The sequence below is a fragment of the Calidris pugnax genome, unplaced genomic scaffold (assembly GCF_001431845.1).
Source record: "Calidris pugnax isolate Ruff unplaced genomic scaffold, ASM143184v1 scaffold30, whole genome shotgun sequence".
NCBI lineage: Eukaryota > Metazoa > Chordata > Aves > Charadriiformes > Scolopacidae > Calidris > Calidris pugnax.
In genome coordinates, this window is record NW_015090776.1 from 2,727,719 (window position 1) to 2,741,499 (window position 13,781).

The 13,781-nt window shown below is 42.2% G+C and overlaps 1 protein-coding gene and 1 long non-coding RNA gene across 2 annotated transcripts; one reads left to right on the top strand and one right to left on the bottom strand.

Moving 5' to 3' along the window:
* Positions 1–612: 612 nt before the first annotated feature.
* On the top strand, positions 613–1,534 carry LOC106890803 (Down syndrome cell adhesion molecule-like protein 1 homolog). Its single transcript, XM_014946843.1, has 3 exons — positions 613–860; positions 1,028–1,212; positions 1,296–1,534. The coding sequence occupies exons 1-3, from the start codon at positions 613–615 to the stop codon at positions 1,532–1,534; spliced, it is 672 nt and encodes a 223-aa protein (XP_014802329.1).
* A 3,330-nt stretch (positions 1,535–4,864) lies between these two features.
* On the bottom strand, positions 4,865–11,251 carry LOC106891572. The gene is made up of 5 exons (XR_001412723.1): positions 10,597–11,251; positions 9,585–9,763; positions 9,354–9,476; positions 7,658–7,724; positions 4,865–4,917 (listed from the first exon to the last, which is right to left on the bottom strand). It is a non-coding gene; the product is annotated as an uncharacterized LOC106891572 (long non-coding RNA).
* Positions 11,252–13,781: the final 2,530 nt, after the last annotated feature.

Below are 13,781 nucleotides of genomic sequence, written 5' to 3' on the forward strand. Positions count from 1 at the left end.
CCGAGGACAGCAAGGCAGACTCGGCAGACGACTGTCTGCAGGGCTTTGTCTTTGTACAATGGGGCCGGTCCTTCAAGGAGCTGCAGGGGTTTGTAGGGATCCGTAGGGGTCTCTAGGGGTCTCCTGTAGGGGTCTGCACAGCTCTGCATGGCGCTGCAGGGGGCTATAGGTGCACTCAGGGGTCTGCTGTGGTCTGAAGGGGGCTGCAGGAAGTTGCAGGGGTCTGGAGGGGTTCTTAGGGGTCTGTAGGGGTGCTAAGTGTGGTTAGCTGTGTTTAGGGGTCTGTAGGGGTGCTTAGGGGTCTGGAGGGGTCTTTAGGGGTGTTTAAAAGAGGCTGCGGGGGGAGCTGGGGCAGGCTGAGGAGCAGGCAGTGGGGCTGGGGCAGGGCTGTGCCAAGGGTCTCTGGCTGGGAAGGGGCAGAGAGAGAAGCCTCTGGGCAGCGAAGGTCTCCTGCCTGCACCAGGAGCTGCCGTGAGTCGCTGCCCCCCCTCTCGCTGCCCTTTCTATCCCTCTCCCTGCCCCGCTCCCCACCACTTGGAATTTCCCTCTTCCCCCGGGGGCTCTCCCTGCTTTTCCCTCCTCTTCCCCCTCTCCCTGGCTCCTGCTGGGGCCATGGTGACCATGGTGGCCATCACCCCATCAGTGGGGATGAGTGGCACCTGGACCTGGGGGGGGGATGGCTGGAGACCTGGCCCAAGCCCTGGCTGGAGGGGGCACCTGGAGATCTTGTTCCCCTGGAAAATGGGACTCGGGGTCAATTCTCTCCCTCTGGAATTAGTGGAGAGCCCCAGAGCCCTTGGGGCGGGGGTGTGTGTCCATCGGGGTCTGGGGGATCCCTTAGGACTCCACAGGCATCTGGGGTGAGGGTGTGTAGGGGTCCACTGGGGGTCTTAGGGGTCTGTAGGGCCCTCTAGGGTATCTTAGGGGCCTGCAGGGGTCTGCGGGTGTTCTTAGGCGTCTGCTCGGTGCCTCAGTTTCTCCCTCTCTGGCACTCTCCAGGTGAAGGGTGATGCTTCCGAGGTGGCAGGAGGGCTCGGTACTCGGTGCACAACAGCGAGGAGCGGAAGGATGTGTTCCTCAGCTCCTCGGAGTGCTCCTTCAAGGTGGAGAGCCTCAAGCGCGGCACCTTGTCCAAGGTGAAGCCGGTGGCCAAGACCAGCGTGAGGGCCAGCCGTGTCAGCGAGATCATGGAAGCCAAGACCCACGGCAGAGGTGAGCCTGCCCCATGGCGTCCCTGCCCTGCTTAGGGTGGTCCCTCCCTGCCACAACCCCCCCTGACGGCTCCTCTCCCGCAGAGCCCTCCTTCAGCAAGGACCAGCAGGGCTGGAGCAGCGGGGGCTGCCCCATCACCGCCATCGTCCTGGAGTACCGGCCCAAGGGCAACTGGGTCTGGCAGAGCCTCCGCACCAACAGCTCCAGCGAGGTCTTCCTGAGGGAGCTGCGGGAGGCCACCTGGTACGAGCTCCGCATGAAGGCCTGCAACAGCCCTAGGCACTGTCCCCCGCATCGAGTCCACCCGAGGGGAGGGCGATGACATGAAGAAGCTCTTCACCATCCATCGCCTGCCCCATGCTCCAGCTCTTCACCATCGCCTGCCCTGTGCTCCTGGCCATGCTGGGAGTGGCCCTCCTCTTCATCATCCGCAAGAAGAAGAAGGAGAAGCGGCTGAAGAGGCTTCGAGGTGAGATGGGGCTCGGGCACAGGACTGGGCAGCAGAGCTGCTCACAGCCTCCCCCCCGAAACCCCAGGACAGCGAGTGGGGCAAGAGCATGGCCGTACACATCCCGCCCCGTGCCAGCAAGAGTCTGTCCCCCTGGGCTCTGCCTTGGGATTTTCTCTACTGGTCTCTGGGGGTTGTCTCCTAGTTAGATGCTTTGTGCTGATACACAGAGGGTCGTGTGTGTCCCCCCCCCCCCCCCCCCCCCCCCCCCCCCCTTTTTTTTTTTTCCTTTTTAAATCCTTTTCCTTACGGCTGGGGAGGTGCAGTAGTACCATTGTAGAACAAGTCTGTCCAAAACCAGTGTTAAATTGAGCTGGATTCTGGACCTTCTTTTTCTTGGTCCCCCCCACCCCCCCCCCCGCCGGCTTTCACAGTCTTCTTTCTCTCGCTTTCTCTGGCGCTTTTTGGTGTTAATGTGCGTCTTTGCCATTAATTCGTGCTGAGTCGTGCTCTTTCTTGCTCTTTTGCGGTAATTCGCACTAATTCGCGTCTACGAATTCATGGTGATCTTCACTCCTGTCACTTGCAGTGATACGCGCTCTTTCACGCTCTGTCGCAGGAATTCGTGGTAATTCCTGCTCTTTCCTGGCCAGTTGCAGCCATTGGTGCCCTTTGGCGCTGGGGTTCATTCCTGGGGACTCGTGCCCTTTCTCCCTCACTGGCCCCTTTCTGGCTCCCGCCCCTTCCCGCGCTCCTGCTCCTCCTCCCTCCCCTTTGAGCTCACAAAGCAACAACACAGAAGCCAGTTTTAAACCCAGTTTATTTCCTGCAACTCCCTGCAGGCCCCTGCTGACCCCTAAGAACCCCTACAGACCCCAGCAGACCCCTAAGAACAATCTTGTGATCCATACAGAAATCCTTATGAATAGCTTTTTCTTGCAGCATATCTAAAAATCAACCAACTTAGGGTTTGCAGAAACAATGGAAAAAGTTGTAATTCATATTTAAAAACTTTTCTTTACTTTCTCCAATGCTATAACTTGGAGACAAATGGGGTGTTCAACATTGAAGGTGCTGACAGAGGAAGGTGTTGGAGGAGAGGAGGTAGTGTTCCTCAGCAGCAGTGCTCTGGGGAGGTAAATGTTTTTAACCCTCTGAATTTTTTAGGGATATCACAAATGCAAGTAGCAGCTATTACTGCTGAGGGGAGAAGAGAAAAAAGGGAATGAAACTGTCATATGATTTAATGACTTGAAGGCGCTTGTCTTCATGCATTTATTCCTCTCCTAGGAAAACAAGATGGCAAGTTTATTCCACAGTCTTGTAGCCTGCAGTAATATCTTTTGTGCTTTATACCCGCCATTTATAGTTGCACCTGTGTGAGTTAAGTCTTTCATATCTGCAGATTGCTTGAGTTTCTCCTGACTCAGAGTTAACTCTGTAATGACAGAAAGCAAATCGACTAGGAAAAAGCATCAGTCAAATAACTTATTCCAGTAATTAGAAATATTTTTAGCTTGTATGGGAATTTTAGATGTAACGTAATTTGTGAGAATTTTATCACCTATTCAGTGCCCAGAACCAGTTCCTACTTTCAACTGATTTTAGTTCCTATTAAATCCCTAGAAGACAGCTCATCACCGAGCAACAGTCAAAACAGTATTTACAGCTAGATTTTTAGAAGACCCCAGAATTCAGTGTAGTCAGATATCATATTAATGTAGTCACTTTGCAGCCTAAATGCGAGCTGTGATAATGCTCAAAATAATTTTATTTGCCAATAGCAATAGGACAGTTGCAAGGATATGCATTCTGTAGGGAGCTCACATTTAAGACAGAGGACATTACAGTGATATAATCTGCCTTGTAAGGGGAATAACACTATCAGTTACTCCATCTTATTCTTTAGGTTGTTGGGTAACGGTGATGTAACATCATGAAATCAATGATTTTTAAATAAAGATGCTGTATGAGCAGGTTGGATCAATAGTTCCTTTATAGAAGCTCTTCAATTGCTAAGGACATTTTGGTATTAATCCATGTATTATTCTCTCGTGTTTACCTTGAAGAGTTTCATAGTCCCAAAAGTACTTGGCATACTCTTGGGAATGTTGGTCAGAGAGTTTTCCTGCAGTATAAAACTTTCCATTCTTTTATCTGCAAGGGGTTTGAAATTGACCACAAGAATTGTTTGTAAAGTAATGAGGAATTTGAGCCCCTGTTAAACAAAGTGTAGTTACTAATGTTAATGTAATGGATGTCTCTTCAAACTGACATAGTTGTTATAGTCTCTCCTTGGCCTCAGGGCTACACCAACAATGGTGTCTTCCTTGTGGGCCAGGGAAGCTGGTTGTAATAGCTGTAAAATCCTTCTTGGCAGCTGAATGATTCTCACTGCTTGGTGTCTCACAGGCCATCTTTTGGGAGGAAGAAAAGAGAAATTTTCCCTCGTTATTGGGCCTCTATTTATTTTGTTACTCCTCTCTAAAGAACATCATAACTGTTATCAATCTTACGTTATAAGATTGCAATAGATATTATAATAATTTATTCTGGGTTAAAATTACCTTTATTACTGTCCATACAAATGTTCCAGATATCTAGATGCATGGCACTGAAAGAATGTTAAAATTTTCGGTGGAATTTTTGGAAGTGAATAATATATTTTGACATGGTCCTTCCTTCTGAAAAAAAGCATCTGGTAAAGCCATCCTGGAGTACCAGATCTGCTGTGTGAAAGGCAAACATGGCCCCGAACAAACCCCTTGAATCCTAGTGCCACCAAAAGTGGAGAACATCTACTCAAACGTCTCGCCTTCTTCACCAAGATACCCCAAACTGTTACGTGTAAATCAAACACTTCTGAACTGTGGAGTCAACTTGGCACCACATTCTGTAATGAATAGAAAATCTCAGAGGATGTATGTGGAATAGAGAAGATAATGATGTTTTAAAAAAGTTACTGGAACTTGAATTTATGAGCTTTTCACAGAATAAAAATGCAGTGTGGGAGAGACTAGCCTTATTCGCATTCAATGGATTCAGTCACAAATATTAAAAAGTTTCCTTTATATTAAAAATAATGAAAACAGTCCAGCTTGAAAGCGTGGAGAAAATCCAGAATTGTTACCTTGGATTCTCCGAGTCTGAAGTGTTCTCTTCTTTTCTTTTATTCCTCTCTTCCTGATGAACAAAAAAAACCCTCCACTGCTATCTTGGTAAGTTGTTCTGAAATAGTAGGCTTCAGCTCTGCTCTCCTGTCAATCATCAGTAAAGTAATACAGCAAAATAGTAGAAGAAAAATATTTAGTGCTGCTTATCTTGATTAGGATTTTTTTTTTTATACACACATGATATGCAAATTCTGGAAAATTCTTTCATGAACGTAAGTCAGATAAACATTGTAGACTGAAATTCTACCTTCTCCATTAGTACTGATAAGATGATAAGATTAAAATGAGGTTCCATTGCATTTTTCATGTTCTAGACATGATTTATGAGGAAATTATCATCTGTCATTCTGAATGCTTCTAGAGGACACAATAATCATGTCTGTCAATTACTGTACCGCTGTCTTTTGGAAATGTGTATCACATATGTATTTCCTGATACTCTGAAAATGACAGCAGAATTCTGTTCTTTTTAGGACTAACTACACGATTATAAGCAAGCATTAAATGTATGGAAAAACATACTTTAATTGTAACAATTAAGTTATACTATTATTGTCCTGCATAATACTATTACCATAGAAAAAAACCTCTCAGTTAATTTTTCCTGGCATGCTACATAAAAAAAAGACAAAATTTGAATACAAACCCATATCTGTTGTATTATGAGTTCTGTCTATAATAATCTTTAATGTTTTGAATCTTAAAAAAGGTGTGGGTTTTTTCGCTTAAACAATTTACTCAAGAATTTAAAAGGAAATTATTGCAGTTAGGTGATAAAATCTCCTAGGCTCCTTTATAAGTCCCTACTTCGATTTTAAGTATAGAAAAGATAAGCTCTCCTACTCTCTTTTTGGATATTCAGCTTCAGTAAGAAGATGCCAAACTCAACAGGAGTTGGAAGTGCTCAGTCTCTCAATGGAGAACTACATCTCATTCCGAGTAGAATCTGAAGTCCAATCCAGAGGCCACTGAAGTTAATTGAATGATCTGATCCCTACTCTTTTTGGTGGGAATTGAATTAGGCCCTAGGACATCTAAAATGGTGCGATGGCATTTAGCCCTGACACTCTCATTAAGTATGATAGGAACTGAACTGTTATAACCCTGTGGAGCACTTACCCTTTTTCATCTTAAGATGAACTTTGCAATGAAGGGTTTTACGTACTTTTTCACTGCATAAGCCTCTATTCTGATTGGCATCCCTGTATTGAAAAAGAAACACTGGAGCTTTTGCAAACATCCCCTTTGGTTTGATGAAGTAGTTAAGGAAAAATCCCAGGTCTGAATCTGCTCAGAGTGTTTTGCTTGTTTGTTTACTTATTCTGATTGAATAAAAAATTTGCTTGGAGATGTGTACCTTTTTACCACTGGGGTGTAGGAGTGTGTTATCATAGGGCTTTCAGCTTGGCACATCTCATGTCAGCTACTGCAGTATGACTCTGGACACTTTCAGAACAGTACTAGTGGTAGCTCTGCACTTGTGCTAATTGCATTGTTGATTGGAAACTTAATTAGTGAGAAGTATCTAACTCCGTCTTTTGCATTCCTTTTTTTTTTTTCCCCCCATGTAGAACTTGCGTACGTTTGTGTCTAAATGTATGCATGTGAAACTAGGCTGATTAAAAAAACCAAACTAGTCAGTTTTTAAGTAGTGATATTTTTGTCATATTTTTTTTTATTTGTTTTTTTCACCATAAAGGTACTTATATAACAATTTCAACTTAAATGATTTCTTGCTTTCACCCAGCATGACTTTAAACCAGATGGAATATTTTTCTTTTTTTCTCAAGTTTGCTAAAATTAGACATGGACTACAACAAAATTAATTTCCTAAGAAGCTTTATAGAAGTTATAGCTTACCCAAAAATGAGCACCACTGCAAATACCAATTTCATTGCCATGTATTAGATTTCACAGGGTTATTAACCTTGAAAACAATTCCAGTTTCTTTTGATCACCTCCCAGGTGATCAAACACACAAAAATAACAAAACAAAACACAAAAATACCCCAACACAAACCCACAAAACCTCAAAACCTCTATCAACCCTTCTTCAAGCATGTCCATAGGACAAAAAAACCCCAAAGACTTTCCATTTTTTGTCAAACATATCTACTGTGCGAAAATCCTAACTAAATATTTTGAGTCCTAAAAATATTATATGTCATGGTACAAATACTAATTGATCATAATGAAAACTGCATTTTCAAAAATTTGTGTGGAACAAGCTGGGAGTTTGTTGTGTTGAGTCCAGCTCAGTAACACTTCTCTAAAGTAAAGGCAAAATCACCATATGCTTGTTCCATTATCCTGTATCTGTAGATTGTTGTTACTCCATGATATAATCAAGTCTAAAGCTGGATAATTATTTTCTGTGGACATATTTTTTGTGTCCTTGTAGAAAATACTTATTTAATTAAAAAAACCAGCACCCAATCACACTTAAAAAAACCTGAATCGCACACAACATAAAAAACAAAAACCCAGATGCTGACAGAAAGATTTCTTGGTGTTTGATATAAAAATTTTGCTTTGAGGGTAAAGGGTTTTTACATCAACAAATCTGAACATTTCTGCATAAGGATGAGATTTTGCCTGTGATACGTGGTTGTAAACTTCATTTTCCATTATAAGCAGCAGCTGGTTTGGTGTTTAGTCACCTTAATTTAAAATAGATGAGATTAACAGATGAGTTCTTAAATCACAGTTAAATTTAACACTGGTTTTGGAAGTGTCAGCTTTAATTAATGAGTTAAAAATAGTAAAGAGAAAATATCATGTTCTTTCTAAAAAGCTGAAGTAAAAATACTTCAAAAATACTTACTGATTTTTTTTTCCTTCAACTTCAAACTTGTTTCATTTCCTGGGCTTCATAGATCCAAACAACTGTCCTAAAGATGGAAATAACAAACTGTTAAAGATGACCAAGGATAAAGTATTGCTTGAAAATACCTGCTTTCTTGAAAAAATAAAATTAAGGCAACTGACGCTATAGATTAATTGTAAGCCTTTATTTCAGACTGTGTAATGTTAAACCTTCTTAAGAAGCTTTTGAAATAATGCTTATTTATCTTACTATTTTTGATTTGACAGAAATGACTAAAAGAAGGGTAAATACAGAAGAATTGGGTTATAGAAGTTTGCATGTTTTGTCCTTAACAAGGTCTTAAAGAATTTCCTTTTCACCCTTCAGTCCCCAGGATGTGAGAAACCTGAGCCAACGTAAAAAATTCTTGGCCTTCCTTCTATCTGACACTCTGTGCTTATTAAAATCATCAGAGTTATGTCCTACAGCTCTGCGGGAGCCCAGACTCATTCTCCTCTCTGTTAGGTACCCACAGACTGAAGAAGAGACTGTTTTGAGTAATTTTGGCTGTCCTAGGCATATTTTCCTAGACAGTCATCAACTGCTAACTTTATAGATTCCTGAAACGTTATTGCTTTCGTACTTGAAAGTACCTTTAATGATAGGGGATTAATAGAAGCTATTGAGGAATTAAACATACTGTGTGTTAAATTACGCCTGTATGCATATTTGTACAACTCAGAGGCATCTAACTGCTCTAATGTTTTCATGATCAAGTGGCATTGAATGGCAATAGATTTTTACAACTCTTCAGAGAGCTTTTTGCACGCATACATGGCACTCTTCATTTTCATTGAGCTCTTAATTCACGAGTCAGCTAATTATGCTGCACTCTTCTGAAAAAAAAGAGTCCCAGTTTTGTAGCAAGTTAAAGGTTATTTCTCTTTTATACATCATAAATAATTTTTCCATATAATTAATATGGAAATATATTACATTATATATATTATATATAATATTTAATTCCATAATTTTTCACAATCTTAGTAAGAAAGTGAGGCTAAATTAATGGCAAAACAAGTGATGAAATATTTCATCGATTAATATTTTGTAACTACTTCAAAAACTGAAATAATAAAATTAATAAAGACAGTTTGAAGAGCGTAAACTAGGGCATATGAAAAGTTTGCTGAAATTATCAAGGCTAGGAAGGAATTTGAAAAGGAAGTAGCCAAAACCTCGAAAACCAATATTAAGCAACTCCTTATATTTAACAGGCCTCTTACAGCCGGAGAGTGACGTGAAACTGAACTTCATGGGAAAGTGCAGCTACAGTTAAGAGACCATTGCAACTGCAATAAAAAAATAAATCTGCAGAGCCACAGAGTGGTTTGAGAGCTGCTTTCATTTATGTCCGTAATCTGAGCAGCATCTCCATGAATAAGTGAGCACCAAAATGGTGTCCCTTTTATTTCACCGAATCCTTGCTGTTCAAAGGAGATAATGGGGCTGCAACTCATGATATGAGAATAACTGATTATGAAGTCACTTTTATTTAATAACTGAATTTTAGTTTAGAGGAGTGATCTTCGCCAATAACGTTATGTCTTGGATTTTACCATGAGTATATTTGAATATTATAAAATATTAGATAATCAGCTGGGAGAAGTCTCAAGATCACTAGTCCTTGTCCTTGTTGGGGACTTCAGCTTACCAGATATCTGCTGAGAATACAATACAGCTGAGAGGGTGCAGTCTAGGAGGCGTTGAGGGTAACTTTCCTGAGGGTAATCCTCCTGGTGAGGGAGTTGACAAGGAAGGTGCCCTTCTGGACCTGCTGCTTGCAAACAGAGAAGGACTTGTGAGGGATGTGATGGTTAGAGGCCATCTTGGGCATAGGGGTCGTGAAATGAGAAGCAAGGAGTGGGGTGAGCAGAACTGCTACCTTGGAATTCCAGAGGGCAGACTTGGGTCTGTTCAGAAGTCTGGTTGATGGAGTCCCTTGTGAGGTAGTCCTGAAGGGCAAAGGAAGGCTGGATGCTTTTCATGAAGGAAGTCTTAAAGGCATGAGAGGCCATCCCCATGTGCCAAAAAATGAGCCGTTAGGGAAAAAGACCGGCCTGGCTGAACAGAGAGATATGGTTACAACTTAGGTAATAAAGGAGGATCTATGGATCTATGGAAGAAGGGGAAGGCCACTCATGTGGACAACAGAGAGGTTTTGAGGCTAAGTAGGGAGTAAGTTTGAAGGGCCAAAGTCCAACTAGAACTTAACCTGGCTTCTGGCGTTAACAACAATAAAAAAAGTTCCTATACACACATGAGCAATAAAAGGAGGACTAAGGAGAATCTCCATCCTTTATTAGATGGAGGCAGAAACATGGTGACCAAGGATAAGGAAAAGGCTGAGGATACTCAATGCCTTCTTTTCCTCAATCTTTAGTAGTAGGACTAATTGTTCCGCAGAGTGCCAAGCCACCTAAGCTAGTAGATAGGGGCAGGGAGCATAATGAAGTCCCCATAATCCAAGGGAAAATGGTGACGGACCTGCTACAGCACTTAGGTGTACACAAGTCTATGGGGCTGGTTGGATCCACCCAAGAGTACTGAGGGAGGTGGCAGAAGTGCTTAACAAGCCACTTTCTATCATTTACCAGCAGTCCTGGCAAACTGGGGAGGTCCCAGTTGACTGGAGGTTAGCAAATGTGACATCCATCTATAAGAAGGGCTGGAAGGAGGATCAGGGGCACTACAAGCCTGTCAGTCTGACCTCAGTGCCACCGAAGGTTATAGAACAGATCCTGAGTGCCATCATGAGGCGCATGCAGGACAACCAGGTGATCAGGCCCAGTCACAATGGGTTCATGAAAGGCAGGTCCTGCTTGACAAACCCGACCACCTTCTAGGACAAGATGACCTGCTTAGTGGATGAGAGAAAGGCTATGGATGTTGCTTACCTGGACTTTCGTAAAGCCTTCAATTCCATTTCCTACAGCATTCTCCTGGAGAAACTGGCTCCCCATGGCTTGGACAGGAGTACTCTTTGCCGGGAAAAAAACTGCCTGGAAGGCCAGGCCCAGAGAGTGGTGGCGAATGGAGTCCAATCCACTTGGTGATGGGTCACAAGTAGTTTTCCCCAGGGTGCAGTATTGAGGCCAGTTCTCTTTAATATCTTTATCAACAACCTGGATGAGGAGATCGAATGCACCATCAGTAAGTTTACAGATAAGACCAAGGGAGGCCATATATCCATTCAGTCTTCTCTACTTCTAGACTGCAGAATTCTCATTCCTATGGCCCTTCTTTTAGGTTCTGAGACAACTTCATAGCCATAGCAGTGAAAAAGGTAGAACTTTCAAACTATCTCTTTGGAACATAAATATCACTGACTGCCATAGATTAAAGTTTCTAATTCAGTGAGTGCTTTTGACACCTGCCTATAAAAAAGCCTTCTTTGTTCTTAAGCCATCAATTCAACCCCTGACACTTACAGTGCATTGATTCATAGACTCCATTAAGACAGTTTTACAGAAATGTTTTCACCACACACGGGAGAGAAATTTCCAGATAAATGATTTATAAAGGGCTGTTGTAAATAAATGGTGATGAAACCTCCAGTGTGGGCTTTTAAAAAAGAATTAATTATTATTTGTATAATTGCTAATAAATAATGGCTTGAGTTATAACCCAAAATCTTATCCTCCTTGATAATATCAGTCTTCGCATATTTATATTTAAATCCATTTATATTTAACCACAAGCTGGTTGTCAGATTGTGGTCCGTAGACCCATAATGATGGGGGATATGTACAAAGTATGTACATATAATATATATGTATTGTATGAATGTCATATATATATGTGGTACAGCATATGCTGTTAAAGTATTGTTTCTGAATGCTTATTTGATAATAAGGGGAAAGAAAGTACAGGAATATCATAGCATGTCATTATCACTAGGAATTCATAATAAGAATTTCAGAAAAGAAGTCGGATTGCCCCTCACTGCATAAATCTTCACTGTTGTTTCTGTGCAACCAGGCATCAAATGCCACAGAGGAAAATGAATCCATTAATATTGGTCTTATTAATCTAATGAACTTTGTTTATAACGTTTCATGTTTTAAATGGTTTTTGAACCTTTCAGCCTTGGTACCTCCAAATTAATGTCATTCCTTTTCCTTTATGATTCTAAAAGCAATTGCCATAAAAAAAAAAAAATAAAAAATGTTGCCTTCTTAATACTGGGTCAGACATTAATCTAGAAGCATGGCTTGGTTCTTTTTGCTTCAGCAATAAATTACTGAATTGTACTAGAGTCAACGATGTGATATAAAGAACCAGTGATTGCTGTGATCACTGCATGTGCTCTTGAACATCGTGCAACAGTTTTCTTCAAAGTTAACACACAGCATCCAGATGTGGATTTAATGAATCAGCAAAATGGTTTCTTCTCAGGTTTCAAACCTACTATCATTTGTGAGGCTCAAAAATGAGTTGCTGTGTCTGACACCGAATATCATTCGGAAGAGGAGAACTTCATTATTTCAGTTTCTGAGTGTGCTCCATATATACTAATTTCCTATTCTTACTACAATTTATGAGTAATAAATACAGAATTTCCCGTAACACCTAAACATTACTGTGTGAAAAACACAATATGAACACTATTAGTAGCTAGGCTTTCCCCAGGGACCACCGAGTACAAAACTGAAAATGAGTTACACCCCTTGTTGCTGGCAGCACTTGAAGAGGTTTGGTGAGAATGAGGCAAGATCATTTTCACAGCAGAAAGGCTTCCTAGCACACCAGTAACTAGTTTCACTGTTCTCATGTCACCTTCGTAACTTACCTTTGGCAGAGTGTGTTAGCACTTTTTGACAGTCTTGACCTCACTGCTCAAGTCATGATTGGACTCCTCCTGATATTGTCCCCTCAAATGAAGCCAGATCACCTGAATTTCATTTTTCAGACCTGAACCGTGGAAATCTCTGTACTTTAATATAATTTAAGCCTCTGGGGATAATGCCTTGTCATTGTGAGAGCGGAATAAGTAGCACTGATATGTAGTAAGCTCTGCTCCAGTCACTGGATGAAGGAGCTGAGGGGAAGCTTGGCTTTTCTACAATAAGCCCAGACCAAATAATGGGCCTCCTCTGAGCAGAAACCCTGTGTGTGTTGCCTATATGGCAACTCACTCGATCACCAACACCAAACACAAGATCATAAGTGATGCCATAGCTACAGTGGACTACCAGGGACACCTGGTGTCCAGGTCCAATTGTTCAAAATCCTTTTGAATGCAGCTGAGAGTTGTGCTGTCTTTCCCTTCTCCAATGGCACTGTGATTGGAGAGGATCATTCTTTATGTGGATAATGTGGGTGGCATTCTCCCTACGCTGCTCTTACTGGTCAAGGACAGGGTGGCAGGAGGCAGGGTGTCACTGGCTCAGTTGGCCTGCAGTTAACCAGAAGTATATGAAACAATAGGGGAAAACACATAAGAGAAGTTGTTTGTCTGAGTACATCTCCAAAAGGTATACAATCATAGTATCATAGAATGATTTGGGTTGGAAGGCACCTTAAAGATTATCTAGTTCCAACCCCCCCGCCATGGGCAGGGACACCTCCCACCAGACCAGGTTGCTCAAAGCCCCATCCAACCCAGACTTGAACACCTCCAGGGATGGGGCCTCCACAGCTTCTCTGGACAACCTGTTCCCATGCCTCACCACCCTCACAGTGAAAAATTTCTTCCTGATATCTAATCTACATCCTTCCTCTTTCAGTCTAAACCCATTACCCCTAGCCCTATCATTACAAACCCTGATAAACAGTCCCTCCCCATCTTGCACCCATCCCCTGGTCTGACAGCCCCTTCTCGTACTCAGTATGAGAAGGGGAAACGCAAAGGGAGGTTGTGCAGTGATGGAATAAGATTGTATTTTGCAGATCCTAGCAGCTGATCCTTTCACTTAGAAGATTGCCCTATAAAGTCCAAATAAAATAAAATTTGGGACCCTGAGCTCAGACAAAATGTTTTCATGTTTGAACTGCAGAACTTCAAACACTAGACGTAATGCTCACATGGTTCTCTGCTGCATCCTGTGAAGTGCAAGCCCTTGGTTTCTTGGAGTTGTGA